Source organism: Falco cherrug, chromosome 2 (assembly GCF_023634085.1).
Source record: "Falco cherrug isolate bFalChe1 chromosome 2, bFalChe1.pri, whole genome shotgun sequence".
NCBI lineage: Eukaryota > Metazoa > Chordata > Aves > Falconiformes > Falconidae > Falco > Falco cherrug.
The window spans coordinates 65,226,186-65,241,101 of NC_073698.1; the positions used below are offsets into that span (position 1 = coordinate 65,226,186).

Below are 14,916 nucleotides of genomic sequence, written 5' to 3' on the forward strand. Positions count from 1 at the left end.
GGGCTTCTAGTCACCTCTTTTGAGAAGAGCCCTCAGCTGTTCCCCTGGGCTGTGGCTGCTGTGGGTGCAGAGCGCCAGGGGCTCTCTTGGAGCACTGCTTGTTGTTTAGCATCGTCTCAAGCAGCTCCAGCTCAGGTGTCCTAGGATCATGAGTGTGATCAGAGTGTGGTAATGGGGCTGGCAGGAAGATTTATTTCAAGCCAAAGTGAAGCCTGAGTGAAACTAACATAAGCCACCCATTGGCATCTCCAGGTTCAATACAGACTGACTAGGATCTGAATTTCTCCCTTGGGAAATGAACTCTTCTCCCAGAAAAGCAGCTATCCTGAGTGAGCACCCTGGCTAGGTGATGGAATTAGGTTAGCTGAAGGCATTTCTTCCCTTCCTCCTCAAAATCTGATGTGCAAATTTGCATGCAATAACTCTTCCAAATAAGGCTGAACACCTGATAAATGTGACATGAAAGGGTTTGCAAAATACCATTTTATTCCCTGCAAGCTCAGAGCTTGCTTCCCCATTCCTTGCTAGCCTTCCTGATAACAGTGAAAGGGGCCCTCTCCAGAATGCCTTTGGCCACTGCTCCTCATGAAAAGGCTGGATACTCGTTCTGCAAATGGCATGTTTGCTCCTGTTATGTCACATACGCTACCTCTGTAGTGCCTGATTATGAAGGAGCCAGGAGCAGAAAAAACTGTCTGCCTATCCCACAAATCACACAGAAACCACCAGGAAGAGTCAGGAAAGAAATCCAGTCTTCCAGAGTACCAGTCAGCTTAACTGGGAGAATGTATCTTCTCCCGCTTACAAGACCAAACTGTTCATTAAACTGTCTGCTGCCGTAGAGCAGTGGATGAGTCTTTTTCACTATGCAGTCCTGGTTCCTCCAAAGCACGCAGTCCACGCTGGTTATCCAAGAGGGAAGGGTGTTGCACTACACAGAGATGTTAATTAAATGACATCTCTTAGCATATACAAAGTGGAGGATGCACTACTGTAATCTGTCTGCTGCTCTGAAGAACCTTGTCTTTGCAACGTCATTGTGTTCCTCCAGTCTAGGAAGTTATATTAAAACCTTCTGCAGAATTAGAGAAACAAACTTGGTAACAAAAAATTCCATGACAGGGAGTAACATTAAGCCTAGACAGGGCTCCAGGTGATTAGCAGCTGTTAGCTTCCATGTCTCCCTGTCTACCATTTGAATCAATGAAGTAAAGGACAGCAAGACTAGTCCAAGCAACAGGTGAGACACATGTGTAAGAACATAAGGACTGTCCTGCATGATCACACCAAAGGTTGACCTAACTTACCATGTGTGATAGTGGCTAATGGAGAGGATACTTAAGAAAGAGCAAAAGAAAAGTATGATGATGCTACCCCCTTGTACTAAGCTGCTGTCAATTTGTGGCCCTGGTCCAGGAGGCAGCTGGCTATCCATCTTTCTGCTTAATAACCTTTGAAGGATTTCCTTTGGGTGAATTTTCCCAGCTCTATTTTGAACTCACATGAACTGTAGCATCTGCTCATCAGCATTGGAAAATATATTTTTTCATAATTAGGTGTTGTGTGAAGAAGTTCTTCCTTTTGCTTCCTTTGAACTCATGATCTGCCAGTTTCATTTGGAGTCTCTGGTTTCTGTGCTGGAGGAGACTGAGTTTTCTGTGTCCCTATTCATGTTCTCCAAATTATCTATGACTTTACAGCTCTCTATCGTACTACCTCAGACATCACAGCTTATGGATACTAGTCCAACCATCCTCTCTCATACTCTTTCTAGTTCTCTTACATCCTTTGGGGGGGGGGGGGGGGGGCGGGGAGGGAGGGACCAGATTATATACAGTGATCAAGGAACAGCAGCTATGGATTTATACCATAGTGCAAACATGTTTTGTGTTTTGTTGTCTGTTCCTTTCCCATTAATTTCTGATAGTCTATTTGCTTTCTGGCTCTTATGGAGCAATGAAGTGATGAACTACTTTAGCTCCACGATCCCTTCCCTGAGTGGTAACTGAGTCAGCAATTGCAACTACATATATAAAATTAGGATTTCCCTCCCTGCTCACCTATGGCTTTTCACTTATCTGCATTGCATCTGGTACTGCTACTGTGCCACATGGTTATTCATCATTGTGAGCATCTTCCACAAGTTGGCATTATATTATATTTGACTTTGCTGATCCACTATACACTTGCATTTCTGGTTTGTTTGTGGACACGTTGAACAACAGAGGTTCAGCACAGGTACCTCCTTCTCCGTGGAGAAGACAGACTGCAATCTCCTGCTCTTCATTTACTGTCTTTTAACCAGTTGTCCATCCTCAGGAGACCTTTTCACCATCCAGCTTAGTGCCTCATCACTTAGTGCCTTTGGTGAGGGACCTCGTTGAGAGTCTTTTGGAAATCCTAACAGACCATCTTCACAATGGCTCCTTTATTCTTCCTGTTTCTTGGCTACTTCATGAGCTTTCTAATAGCATTCTGAGTTGTGAATTCTTGTCACAAAAGCTGTGTTGACACTTTCTTATTACATCATTTTAAATTGTGCACTATATTATTCTCTTGCAGTATATAACTCAGTGTGCTTTTCTTCACTCTACATCTGTAGAATAATAAAGATCAGCTTAGTGGCTGCTAAGCCCTGAAGAGGATGTGTCTTTTGTGACTACAGACTGTTCTGCATGAGACCGTAGAGCCTGGCACCTTTTTCTCCTGCCTGTCTGCGGTTTATCCTTCACTTTTGTTCCCCAACTTTCCACATTTAACTCATACTCTTTCCTCATGCTCCTCTACCAATGCCACCAGCAAAAAGGCACTGTTCTCAAGTGCCACGAGGAAGCCCAGCAGCTGCTCCGGTAGGTGTAGATAAGGACCTGTTTGGATGCTGCAGCCTCAGCCTGGAATACACACAGTGCAGGCAGAGCCAAGCTGCTGTTTGACTGACTTTTCAGTCATTTCAGTCAGATTCTGAAGGCACATCTCTGGCTCAAGGGGTACCACCCTACTCAGATTTTGGTTCCAGCTCTCAAACATCAGTGATTCTCCTCTGAAAAATTTGATTTTTTGGCAATGGAACAAAACATTTTTACCACGTCTCAGAAATGGTAGACTTATCTGTATCAAAACCTTGAACAACCGCTGACAGACGGAGGCAAACAGTGGAGAAAATTTTAGCCTTGAGCTTATCAACATCATAAACTGGAAACAAACTCTTAAAACAGAAGGTGTTAGACAGCCTTGGACAGGTCTTCTGGCCATCACAGGAATCTCACCAGCCTTTAACATAAACCAGGTACCTCTGCCATGAGTGTGGCATGAGCATGGCACGAGGTCGCAGAGAGACACGCCGGGCAGCCTGACTTAAGAATTCATGCTGCTGACTACGCCCACAAGAACTTGAGTGGAGGAGCATTGTATAAGGCAACACAAAATTACCTAAGCTAAGATTTCACTGGTCCATGAGGGCTGGCACATGAATTCTTGCTAGAAGTGAGGTAAGACAGAATAACCACAGGAAAACAGCATTTTGGTTCCAGCTCATCCAAGATATCATCCATCTGTTAGGCATCCAGTGCCCGTGGAATGTCTTTGCCTCAAGAAGAAATAAATGAAAGTTCAATTTCAAAGTTAATTATGCCCATAGCAGTGTCAAGTTGCACAGTAGGCTGAACATCGTCACCTCAGGTCACTGCTTCTTTTGCTCTCAGGGTGAAAAAAAGGCTTCTTGAGACATTCAGGACTATATTTGTCAGAGCACACGGAGCAGGTGGGCTTTAGCTGCCAGGTCTTGAAACAGGAATTAATTTTAGATCCTTCTAGTCCAGAGTATCCCAAAAGCAAATAGTTTGTTGTGGAAAGCTGGGGAGGAGGAAGGCTAAGAGAAGAGTTGTAGCTCCAACACAGCAATGGGCCAGGGAACAGCCATGCTCCACTGCTGGAGGTGTTGAGAACTGCTCAGGGCCAGCAGCAGCTCCCACAATTGTTCTGACCAAATTTTACCCATGGTCAGTCATAAAATATACGACAACGGCTGAAGAGGCACTTTCCTAGATTTGCCTGGCTAATAGCAGGGTGGGCAGAATACATGGGGAGGGGATCCTTTTCCCTCACAGCAGCTGTTGTGAGGAGTGGGGGCGGAGTGAAGGATGCTTTTTGTGTCAGACTGACTGCAGAGACCCAGAAATAGCCATGGCATTGTGCCACTGGGTCTTTGCCACCATGTTGCATCAATGCACAATGCGGTTGAGCGGTGCCAGTATGTACTGTGGTGGTACAGCATCACACTGACAGTGCAATGTCTGTGTGAGCTGCCATCACCTTCTGGCTGTCTAGGTCTGCTTCACCTGGTGATGCAGTGTCTCAACGGGCTTTCAAGGTTAATTGCACTCTATGGCTATATGCGTACTTGTGTGCGTGTAATTGCATGCATGTTATTTAACTTGAAGTAGAAATTCAATTTATCATAAAATGAAATGATCATAAAGAGAAAGAAAAAGAGGTTCAGGGGTAGTGAAACAGGGCTAGGAATATTAAGGGTTATCAGCAAAAGTCATAGTTGTTAGCAGGGCATCCACCTGGAGAAAAGCCTCTGCTTTCCCTCCAGTGAATGCATAGGTGCTGAAAGCAATTTAGAGGCTTGGTTTTTGTTTCAGATATGCCATCACTAAAGAGATCCAAGACTACAAATGTTTAAACAAAAAATGGCAGAAAATATTTCTTAGTGTAACCATTAAACTCAAGGACAAAGATCTGGACCCCGAGGCACAGAGCCAAGAACAAAGTCTCTTTAAATAGATGTTAAAGCGGGAAGGGTTAGTTTACGAGAGGACATAGTGCCCTACAGAAGGAATTCCTGGCAGACCTCCTGCCATCCTCAGGCAAGCATGGAAACGTTTCAGGGGTAGTAGCCTTTGATGTCAGGGGGAAAAAGGAAACAATTTCCATATAGGCACAAACACTGAAAGCATGCATTATTCCAGCCAGGATCTGTAAATGGAAAGTGGTACTGTACCCTTTTCATTGAATGGTGTGTGCCAAGCAAGAAGGTAGTTGTCTGGTTTTAATTCCCTGCAGCCTTCGATGGTAGCGGGGTCTGGCCGCCTCCCCGGGAGCTTGTCGATAGCGTCCACGTAGCGTTTTACCAGCTCCCGGTACAGGTCCTCTAAACACCAGTAATCTGCTCGGAGGAGGGAAGAGAAGGTTGCTGTGTGAAGGCAGAAGAGCAAGAGGGCACTGACGACAAACAAGCAAGCTCACTATGCATTTAAGAAACATTCCTATTTCCACTTCCAATACACTGAGTTGTGTTTCTGGTGCCACTTTCACCACATTTTTGCACCCTCTGAGAGCGGGCTGGAGGGAGAACAGTCTCGTCTCTCTGTTCTCAACCCACTTTTAATTCCTTTAATCCAAAGATGAAGGCATTCTGTTCGTCAGCAGTAGCTGCTCAGGGGCTTTATTTAGACTCCGTGGTGTGAAGTATTTACAGAGGTGTCTAACCGTAAGGTGGGTGCATGGCTGTCGTGGGCGCTGGGTGTGTGCATGAAGCCAGCTGCACCCAGCTCAGCCTGTTATTTGCAGATGGGGATCCAATTTAAAAGTGAAAACCTATTTTTTGAAAACTACCATCAAATTATGTTGAAGAGGTATGTATGATTAAACACAAAAGAAAATTACTGACCTTATTTTTAATCTATATTTTATATTTAATTTGTTCAAAATTTTTAGGTCTTTCATGCAGAGATCCCAGTATCCTATGTCAGCACAGTAACCAGAACTGTGAGCGTTCATAAAAATGTTTATAAAGATTAATAAGAGTAGTAAATCCATAGAGTCTGTAGTATTTCCAGCAGATAAATTTCTTTCTGGAATATGTCCACTAACAACATCTGTTTATTGATTACTATTACCAAGGTCTACAGTCTTGCCTAAGCAGGAACCTTCCCCCTGTTAAACATACGCTGTTTCTTCCGTATAGCTGCTTCTCTCAGCTGCTGTTGCATGTTGTTGGGCTTGGAGAGCCCTGCCCTCAGCTCTTGCTGAGGAAAAGCTTCCACCGGCATCTATTACAGTTGTGTAATCAGTGGGAACTGAGGAGGCAGTCGGGATTTGTCCATTTATATCTTTTCTACAAATGTAGAGAAACTCCATTTAATACTTGGTTTGATGCACAGATTGAATGACACAGTAGGGGAAGTTCTTCTAAAAACATCTTCATTTTGTGATGCATGATCAAGATGGTGATTTCTTGAAATCCGCGCAAGGTTTAATTTAAGAGAAAGTCTGAAGCCCCATAATCCAGAGCTGCTCACAAATGCCAGTGAAGCAGACAGGCAAATAAAGAAGATGCAGGGTAAAACCAAGATTCCCCTCTTTTCACATAAAAAAAATACCCTATCAGTTACGCTGGCCATCCCACGTACAATCCTAAAGGAACAAGATACTTTCAAGCTGCTGACCCTTTCCAGATTTAGGAATCAGGTGTCAGTTTATCTGGATTGGAGCCAGGAGTAGGATTTACTGCCCAGCAGCTTCTGCAGAAGTCTTGTCCCCAGAGCCAGAGTCCCTGTGGTCCAGCACCTCTGGGATGCCTGAGCCCACCATGGCTCCTGCACCTGGAGCCAGGCTGCTGTCTCAGCTGTCAAGCCAATCAGGCAGGTTCTTTAGAAATGAACTCTTACATTTTTTAAACCTGTGTTTAAGTCAGGGAGGAAAAGGCTTTCCTTGTTGCAGGGATAATTCACCTGGCTCTGGTGATGCTGTTCTTGTTCCTCCCTTGTGGGACAGGTTCCTGCTGGAAGCAGAAGTTTCATTCATCCTTCATTGTCGGATCGACCTTTCAGTCTGTGCACGTGGTGGATTTGGGGAGCGCCACTTCTGTCTGCAGCAGTGCCCACAGCCCCCACCTGCTTCTGGCCATGGCCTTCCTTGGGACATCTTCCATGCAGCTGGCAAAACTGGCCAGAATCACCTCCCCAGGTGAGAACTGCCTTTGTCCTTAACACAAACCTCCACCTTGTGCTTGGCTGCTGCCACAGGCTCAGGCTGGGAGCTCTCCCAAGGGCAGCGCTCTGGCAATGGGACTTCACAGTGAGCCTGAGCCTTGGACATGTCCGTCCCAGCCTGCCAGCATCCCACATGTTCCTGCAGGCACGCACCTGCACCCAGGGGATGCTGCGGGGGCAGGTGAACAGGAGGTGTGGGGAGAAGGGCAGGAGGGACAGGAATATTCCTATTGCTTATTCACCCTCCTTTCCCTTGCTCCCCACCTTTTTTTTTTTTGGCTGGTAATGTTCCAGACACACAATATACTCTTTAGAATCGCAGCTTCCGTGGCAGTGAGGGCTCCCCACTCCAGGTCACCAGGGCTAGGGGTGGCTGCCTTCAGCCCCATGGACCCACGTTCACCTTCCTGAGCTTCACTCTGCTGACCTGGGTGACGTGGCACACAGCCTGCGCCATGAACAAGCCCAGTGGCTTTTTTGCATTCCCCTTGCCAGGAGGAGACACTGCTTCAGGCAGGAAGCAGAGAGAAAGACTCTCTTTCCCCCATTCACCAATGTTACTGTGAAAAGAAGTTTTCTTACTAAAATTCTGCACTCCAGCTTGTTGCTTTCTCACCAGCCCATAAAATCACTTTTTAAATAAGCTTGTCTGATCAGGACAAATAAATGAGAGTGTAGGATAAACACAGCCGATGGGAATTATAGCTGAGACATTTTTTCTTTAGAGCCATAGTGCTCCTGCTATATTTAAGTAATAAGATTTATTATTTCACTGTTAGTCTAACTGGCTTGATTACCCAGAAGTTATAGGTTTAAAGAGTTTAATAAGAAAGAAACATATGATACGTATTTAATCATAGCCTATATTCAGAAATATGTTAGTCATCTTTTTTCTTGATAGGCTGACATCTTGCCCTTATCTTTAGTGTATTAGCCACCCCTTAAACCATTGGTTAGCTAATAGCCAAGTATGAAGTGTCCAACACACTCTTCAACTGATCTCTATGTACTAAATTTAGAGCAGATTGGAAGCAGGCAGATAAAGTGGTGAAACAGAAGCACAAGGGAGGTTTCATTGACGTGAAGGATAGTTAGCCACGTTGTGAGCTTCTGCTACTGTTAGTTATCCAGCGTTACGCGTGTTTTTTTTTTTTAAATCAGGGGTATTTTTGCAGAAATTAAAAAAATTGATTCATTCTGAAGAGGCAAAATATTGCTGAATGGTCACTGTCTTCTGGTGTACTTTGGATGATGATCTTGGCAACCTCAGAAAGCTCTAGTTCGATGGGTAAGGTGTTGATACACATATCACTCTATCTTACAAAAGACTATTCCTACCTTAAGAAAAAACAAACATTCTCAAACTATCGTGATTTTAGGAGAGACATATTAATAACTTCCACTATTCTGATAGACTTCATTATAAGCATTGTGTGTTAGAATATTTTTTAGACTAAAGACACAGAGCTTTCCTTATAAAGCAAATTGTTCTTTTTCTGGCCTTGCAGGTGCAACATTTTGCCCGAGGGGCAGCAAAGAGGAGACAGAAATAGTGATTTTAGCCTGAAAGAGATATTAAGGTGACTTTACTCCAGCTTGGAGTTTTGGACACAAACATGTTAAAAATGTGCTTAGGAGAGCTCTTATCGTTTACAGAAGACTCTCTAGTGGCTATATTATTCCCTGCCATACTCCAGTGCACAGATAATTTACTTAGCAATTATTTTTGTTGTGCTGGACATGCGGTTTTTAGTCTTTAAACTTTAACAAATTGCATAAACCTAGGGAAAATACAGGGAGAGCCCCTTCACATTCAAGAAATCGAAACTCCCCAGTTTGTGTGATGGCTGCAGGATTACGCTCACGGAGGAGACAAGCTAATGCACAACATCAAGCGCATAAGCAGCATTTGTGACGCTTTCTCACAACTTCCCCAGTACTAAGGCTTATTCTAAGAAATGCAGCAGTTTGACAATTTTGCTCCTTTCCAGACTGCGTTTGCTAGTCCCATCGTACCTACCTGTGATGACAGCCTCTGCTGTAGCCATGTGCATGAGCGTGTTGTCACTTACTGGCCACTTGTCAGGAGAGAGCACCAGGTTCTCAAGCCCTCCAATTTCCTTCAGCTCCTGCTGGATTTTTGCACCTAAAGCATTGTTTTCTCGGGAAAAATTGCGATAACCAAGAGCATCCCCTACCCCAGCCAGCACAAACGCAGCCTTAAATTTATCCATCCCTGAGACGTTTTCCACTTTCCTTTTGTCTGAGACAGACACCACCAAATCCTGATCTTCCTTTGTTCCTTTGCCTTCAGCTCAGCTCCCCCGACACTTTATATCAGCCATTGTGTCACACCGAGAGTGCTCTCTATAAGGCAAGGACTTCCTTTTCTGGCTCTGCAGATGCCATCCCTTGTCTGGGACCCGACAGAGAGGAAATATTTCATAAGCCAGGGATCTTGCAGGGGCTTTGTTCAATGAAACTGCAAGAGCAGATCCACAAAGTGAAGTGCAAAAGCCTTGTTTCTGCAACCCAGCGTAAAGCAAGCCAGGAGAGCCTTAGCCCTACCCCGCGTAAGTAACTCTACACTCAGAAAAACAGATGCCTCCACAGGGGTGCTTACTTATTTAATAACTTGTAAAATATATTTTCCTGCTCTTTTCTGACATGATGGAGTCAGCCTCCCTTCCAGGGACCAGTCAGAAGGAAAGCCTGTTATAAAAGGAGTTTCCAGACTCTGTAAACACCAGAGTGAGGCGTTAGGCAGTAAAAAATCTAGTCAAATGTAGACGACCTCTCCCATTTCTAATTATGCCCTACGGTGATTTTCTGTCAACAGCCTTCTTGCTCTGTTCCACCTAGTACAAGGATGTTTTGCTAATCCAATGCACCCCTGGTTGAACACTGAGCAGAACACCAGCTTCACTCCCAAGCCTCTTACTCGTTGGCAAAGAGTGACTTTTTCCTAAGGCTGAGCTCAGGTGCAGCCCACATTTGGACTCTGGAAAAACTATTTTGAAAGATGTATTTAAATGGCATCCTGTGAATCTAAGGAAGTTCATGTATGAAGAAATACCACTTAGTGAGAACCAAGCTTTATTAATACCATCCTTTCAAACTTGATACTTTTGCAATTATGTGCTTCTTTCTGCTATTGCATTTTTTTCTGTGCTTCTGCCATGCAGTGCAAGAAGGGGCTCTGTGGTCTTGCAGCTTTTTAAATGCATTATGTCCACAAAGACATCCCTGTGTAGGCTCAACACCTCCCTTTCAAGGGGTCTGCTGAGACTGACTCTGTGGTTCTGAGTCACCATCCATGCTTTCCTAAAGGCTCACAAGTTACTACTACTTTACAGATAGAAATACAAAAGTAGATATAAACTTAGGCAGATAAACAGAAAGCTTTGATCGGCTTAACTGTAATTTTGATAAAGGGTACCTGGGGAAAGGTCTTTATTCTTCTTGGATCTTTTTCAGAAAGCGATACTGATTGCTGTTGGGATGGAAAAGGCCAGCGGTGTAAAGGACGCATCCTCCTATCACCCAGAGCGATAAGCAGTTAATGACAGAGTTATTAACACGTGTGGAAATATCACTGTACTTCATGAGAAACCTTAATCGAGTTTCAGAACACAGATAAGCATCACCATCCCTATCCTGCATTCGAAGAAATAAGGTGCCAGAGCGGTGAAAGCAGCCTCTGTTAGTACACTCCTGTTTTAAAGATCAGAATTTGGGTAACCAAGTGCTGAATATTAGGAAGAGGACACTGAGACTGTCTCTTCACTGTTAGGAAGGAGCAACTCTGCACTGAAAAAGCAAATATAAAGGGCAATTATACCTTAGGATACCAGGGGCATTATGTAGGGACGAGAGAAGATGCAGGGCCAAGTATTCTGCCGTGGGGCCAAGGCCAGCCTCCTCCGGAGATGGCTGGCCACAGGTGGCAAGGATGCTGGCTCTTCTGCCCTGCACGGCTATGGGAACAGGCGTCACCTCCCACAGCCGGGGCATTTAAGCAACACAGAGGCAATCTTAGCGTCACCACTGCACTGTCAGGTTCAGCAGAACCTCAGGTTCTGTGTGTCTTTAAGTGAACACTCCAAATGGAAAACTAAGGCCATGGCAGCTTACAAAAACCACACCAGGCAGAAGCACTGATGTTAATGTCTCCGTTAGTGGTCCACGCACCCTCCTGCGGCACCCACCCCTTCTCTGTTCCTGCAGAACATTATGGTTTGGAAGCATGTGGGAATTTGAACTTGCCAAGCAAGGACAGGAGAAACCACCTGCTGAGACGCTGCGGAGAGCTAGTAAGGGCCTCATCAGGTGGAAGGTTCCCTCCTGAAAATGGGCAAAGCTATTCTTAGTTTTCCATTTACCTCTTCCTTCTGAATGTGGCTGGCAGTTGCACTGCCCTTTTGCCTCCCGTGGACTTTGCCCTGTTGCATGCACACTTGGCTGCTCATAACACAGCCCAAATTAGGAATAAAATCCTTGGCTTTAGAACTAAGGCTATAATGAAAACCCAGAGAAAATTTCAGAGACATTCTATTATTCAACACTGCAAAACAGAACACATCACAAAGAATTTAGTTTTTATTTAATTTGTTAGTTGCATGTGATCTCCTTTTTATGTGGTACTTCCAGCCACTGTGAGCTTTCTGGGCAGTACATTAGGCACACTGACACCTACCCCTGCTCCCAGCAGAGGAGACAATTATTTGTAAAACACCACACTTGCATGGCTTAAACACAGCCAAAATACAGTAACTCCATTAAGATGGATAAGCATTTGCTTATCATACCTATTTACAATAGGAAAAAAAAGCCAAGTGGAGCTGGCAAAAAAATGTTTGATGAAAGTTACATCAGATAAACGCAGCTTTGGTGTCCTTTCAGTACACACGACTGCTTTCAGATGGGGAGAATCCAGAAGAAAAAGAACAGGAAGGCAGGACAGAGAAAAGACTCGCTCCTGTTGGTGGCAACACGCTGTTCTTTCAGCCCAACTGCATTTGAAACCCTACGTGAGAACATGAAAGCATGCCTTCAGCAAATGTGGCTCCATCTGCTGCCTCCCACGAAGGGGATGCAAATCGCTGATCTCCATCACCCAGGAGAAGGCTCCCAGGCAATAAGGGCACTGCTGTCTTCTACTGAATAAACGATCTGGAGAACGGAGCATGGGCTGAGACCACTCTGGCAGCACAAGCCCTTCAGCGTTTTAAGTCAGAAGACGACGACTACACCCCAAGTACTTCACCCACGAGTAAGTGAGCAAGTTGTACTTGCCCATTCAAAGACACTCAGCAGAGAAATGCTCTGGATTGCAAGCTCACCGATCCGAAGGATGCAGAGCCATATCCTGGAAAAGTAGGGTTGATACCAGATAGGTATCAGCCTTCTGTCAGAACTGCACCTTTGCAACTACTGAAGCGAAGGGCTTCCCTCTGGCAACGGGGACATTCTTTTAGGAATGATACAAATTATAGAACACATTCATTGAGATGCAGGAAAAAATAGACCAGTTTTACTCAATTCTTTAATAGTGGGGATGAACCATTTCCATACAGCTTTACACCACTGCCTTAAAGGAAAACTATGCCTTTAAAAACACAGCATGGACTTCTTCTTCACCCTCTCGACAGGTCTATGTCATGACATGAAGCCTATAGGGTTTGCCTAATTTCACTGCTTGTAAAAGAGGCACAAGAAAAAACACATAGGAATTTGTCAAGTATACACACCAACAGGAGAAAGCATCTCAACAATTATACTCAACCAACATCTGAATGCCCTTAAGCTTCCCCAGGCTTTTCTCATTCAGAGGTGAATGTTGTACACTCCTGTCTGAAACACAGAATTTTCTGCATGTGGTTTTAAGAGGTAGCTGCAGTTGCAGATCCCTCTGTCCATAGTTTATAACAAAAAAAAGCCTGTTTTAGAGGTGTGTCAACCTCACCTAATTCAACCCAGCATACTGTACATAATGCACAGGTCAGAAAACATGTTCTGTTGAATACTTTTTTAAAAAAGGTTCTCATGGCTGTAAAACATTACTTTTTTCCTTTCAGAAGGGCTGGGCCTTTTGATGTGCCAGATGCTGGTTGGTATCAGCTGAGGAAAGCTACTGGAGCTGACACTTAAAAGGAAAAGAACTTACCATTGTTCAAGTATCAGCATCAGCAGTTTTACTGCTACAGGAGAAGGCAGACAGACTCACTTGACACCAAAGCAGCCAGTGGCTGATGAAACCACTGGAAAGGGATGCCAGCTGGGAGAGTACAGAGGACAACTTCATTATTTTGATTTAAGCTTTCAGAAGATATTTAAGGAAGTCAAATACATAGCTCTGAAGGTCTTTGCACAGACTTCTGAGTGTGCTGCTTCTCCTACAGTGCCCTGTGCCTAGGACTGAGCAAGACTTTCCCTGCAATTACACCTCTCGTTGCCAGTATGAACCAATGACACAAATTGCAGAGTTTGGTCGCTAGGTACACGTAGTGGATGCAGCATTGCAGCTAAACACTGAGCTTCTAAAAAGCTTAAAGGTGGCACAGAAGAGCAAAACAGACATTTATAATAACTACTCAAAAATTAACAAATTACATCCTTGCCCTCTTCTGACTTGATGGAATAATAATGCAAGAATCTAGTAAATTAACCACAAAAGAAAAAAAACCAACACCCATGGGCCTTTGTAAGGCTTCCAAATCAGAAAGTGGACAAAACCCATACAGACGTCTCACACAGCTGACTTCAGTCCTTTATGTGATACTCCCTTTATTCCTTTTTCCATTGCCGCAAAATTTACACACATACAGCTTACTCAGCAGCAAATCTCTCAGGTGCATTGAATGAGTAGATGCCTGCAGGTTTGCTCTCCTTGGCATGACATACATGATAAATTACATTTAAATTTAGAATTGGCAAGTACAAATCCTATGGCTCAGTTTCAAACGCTCTAGGCTGTAAAACCAACCAACTTGGCACCAAGTTCAAAAATACATACAGCATATCTAGGAATTGATACTGTATGCACTGAGCAACTTGAAGGCATCTGTACCATTTATGATTATAAATTGATCAGCCTAGGTGTTACCACTGTACCAGCTTACCTAAAAAGTGAGTCGGAGGGCCCTGTAAAGTGAAACTGTGGACAGCAACAAAAAAAATTATTAAAATATGTAAGGAACTCATAATTTGAAAGCAGTTTATTTGCATTTATTGTTATGATTGTTCAAATGTGAAGGTGTTCCTCCATGATATAGTTTACGGGCATTTAAAATGTCTATGTGGTTTCAACTGGGTGGAAATCTAGGAAAAAAAAAAAAAAAAAGCACACTATGCCTAGGAAGCTGGCTGATAAGGACCAGCTTCTATCTTGAGAGTATTTTGCCCAGTCTTACTCTGCCAGAAGGTGTCTTCCATGAAGGATCCTCACAGGACTGAGGCTTAAGAGTAAATGAGTAAGTGTGTATATATAGAAACTGAATACTCTGATAAGCACCTTCCTTCTTCAGATTAACAAGGCAAAAAACCCTTGACCCACGTGCATTTTTTATTCTATTTATTTTAAAATGTAGAAGGTTGATTTGAAGGAGTTTTCAGCATGAACAAATGTTTCACAAGCTCTAGCGCTATGAAACTATTCAGTTACATCACATACCAACAGATTAAACTATTTCTGGTCAGTTACATTATAGCTATATATTTTAAGTGGCAATTGTGTGACTATCAAGCATCCCACTGCTTTGGGCGGGATAAAATGCACTTGATGTTATGAGATGTTACACATTCTCCAAAAGCCTACAGGACAGATACAGAAATGGCTGGTTTGGGGAAGGAAGACTAGGTAAATCAAATGCATTAAAAAGAGCATAATACAGTTTTAAAATCTTGTTGACTTCTGTAG

The 14,916-nt window shown here is 43.8% G+C and overlaps 1 protein-coding gene across 4 annotated transcripts in view; it reads right to left on the reverse strand.

Moving 5' to 3' along the window:
* ADPRHL1 (ADP-ribosylhydrolase like 1) overlaps positions 1 to 13,250 on the reverse strand; it is a 38,224-nt gene extending 24,974 nt beyond the window's left edge. For 2 of the 4 annotated variants that reach the window (XM_055702576.1, XM_005438830.4), the window contains exons 1-2: positions 9,019 to 10,426; positions 5,006 to 5,170 (exon numbers count right to left, since the gene is read on the reverse strand). In XM_055702576.1, coding sequence (XP_055558551.1) covers positions 5,006 to 5,170; positions 9,019 to 9,232 — 379 coding nt within the window. In that variant the 5' untranslated portion in view covers positions 9,233 to 10,426. Of the gene's footprint in view, positions 1 to 3,429; positions 3,578 to 5,005; positions 5,171 to 9,018; positions 10,427 to 13,164 lie in introns of those variants that run through there. The other 2 variants (XM_055702577.1, XM_055702578.1) reach the window with 2 other exon arrangements.
* Between the last annotated feature and the right edge of the window lie 1,666 nt (positions 13,251 to 14,916).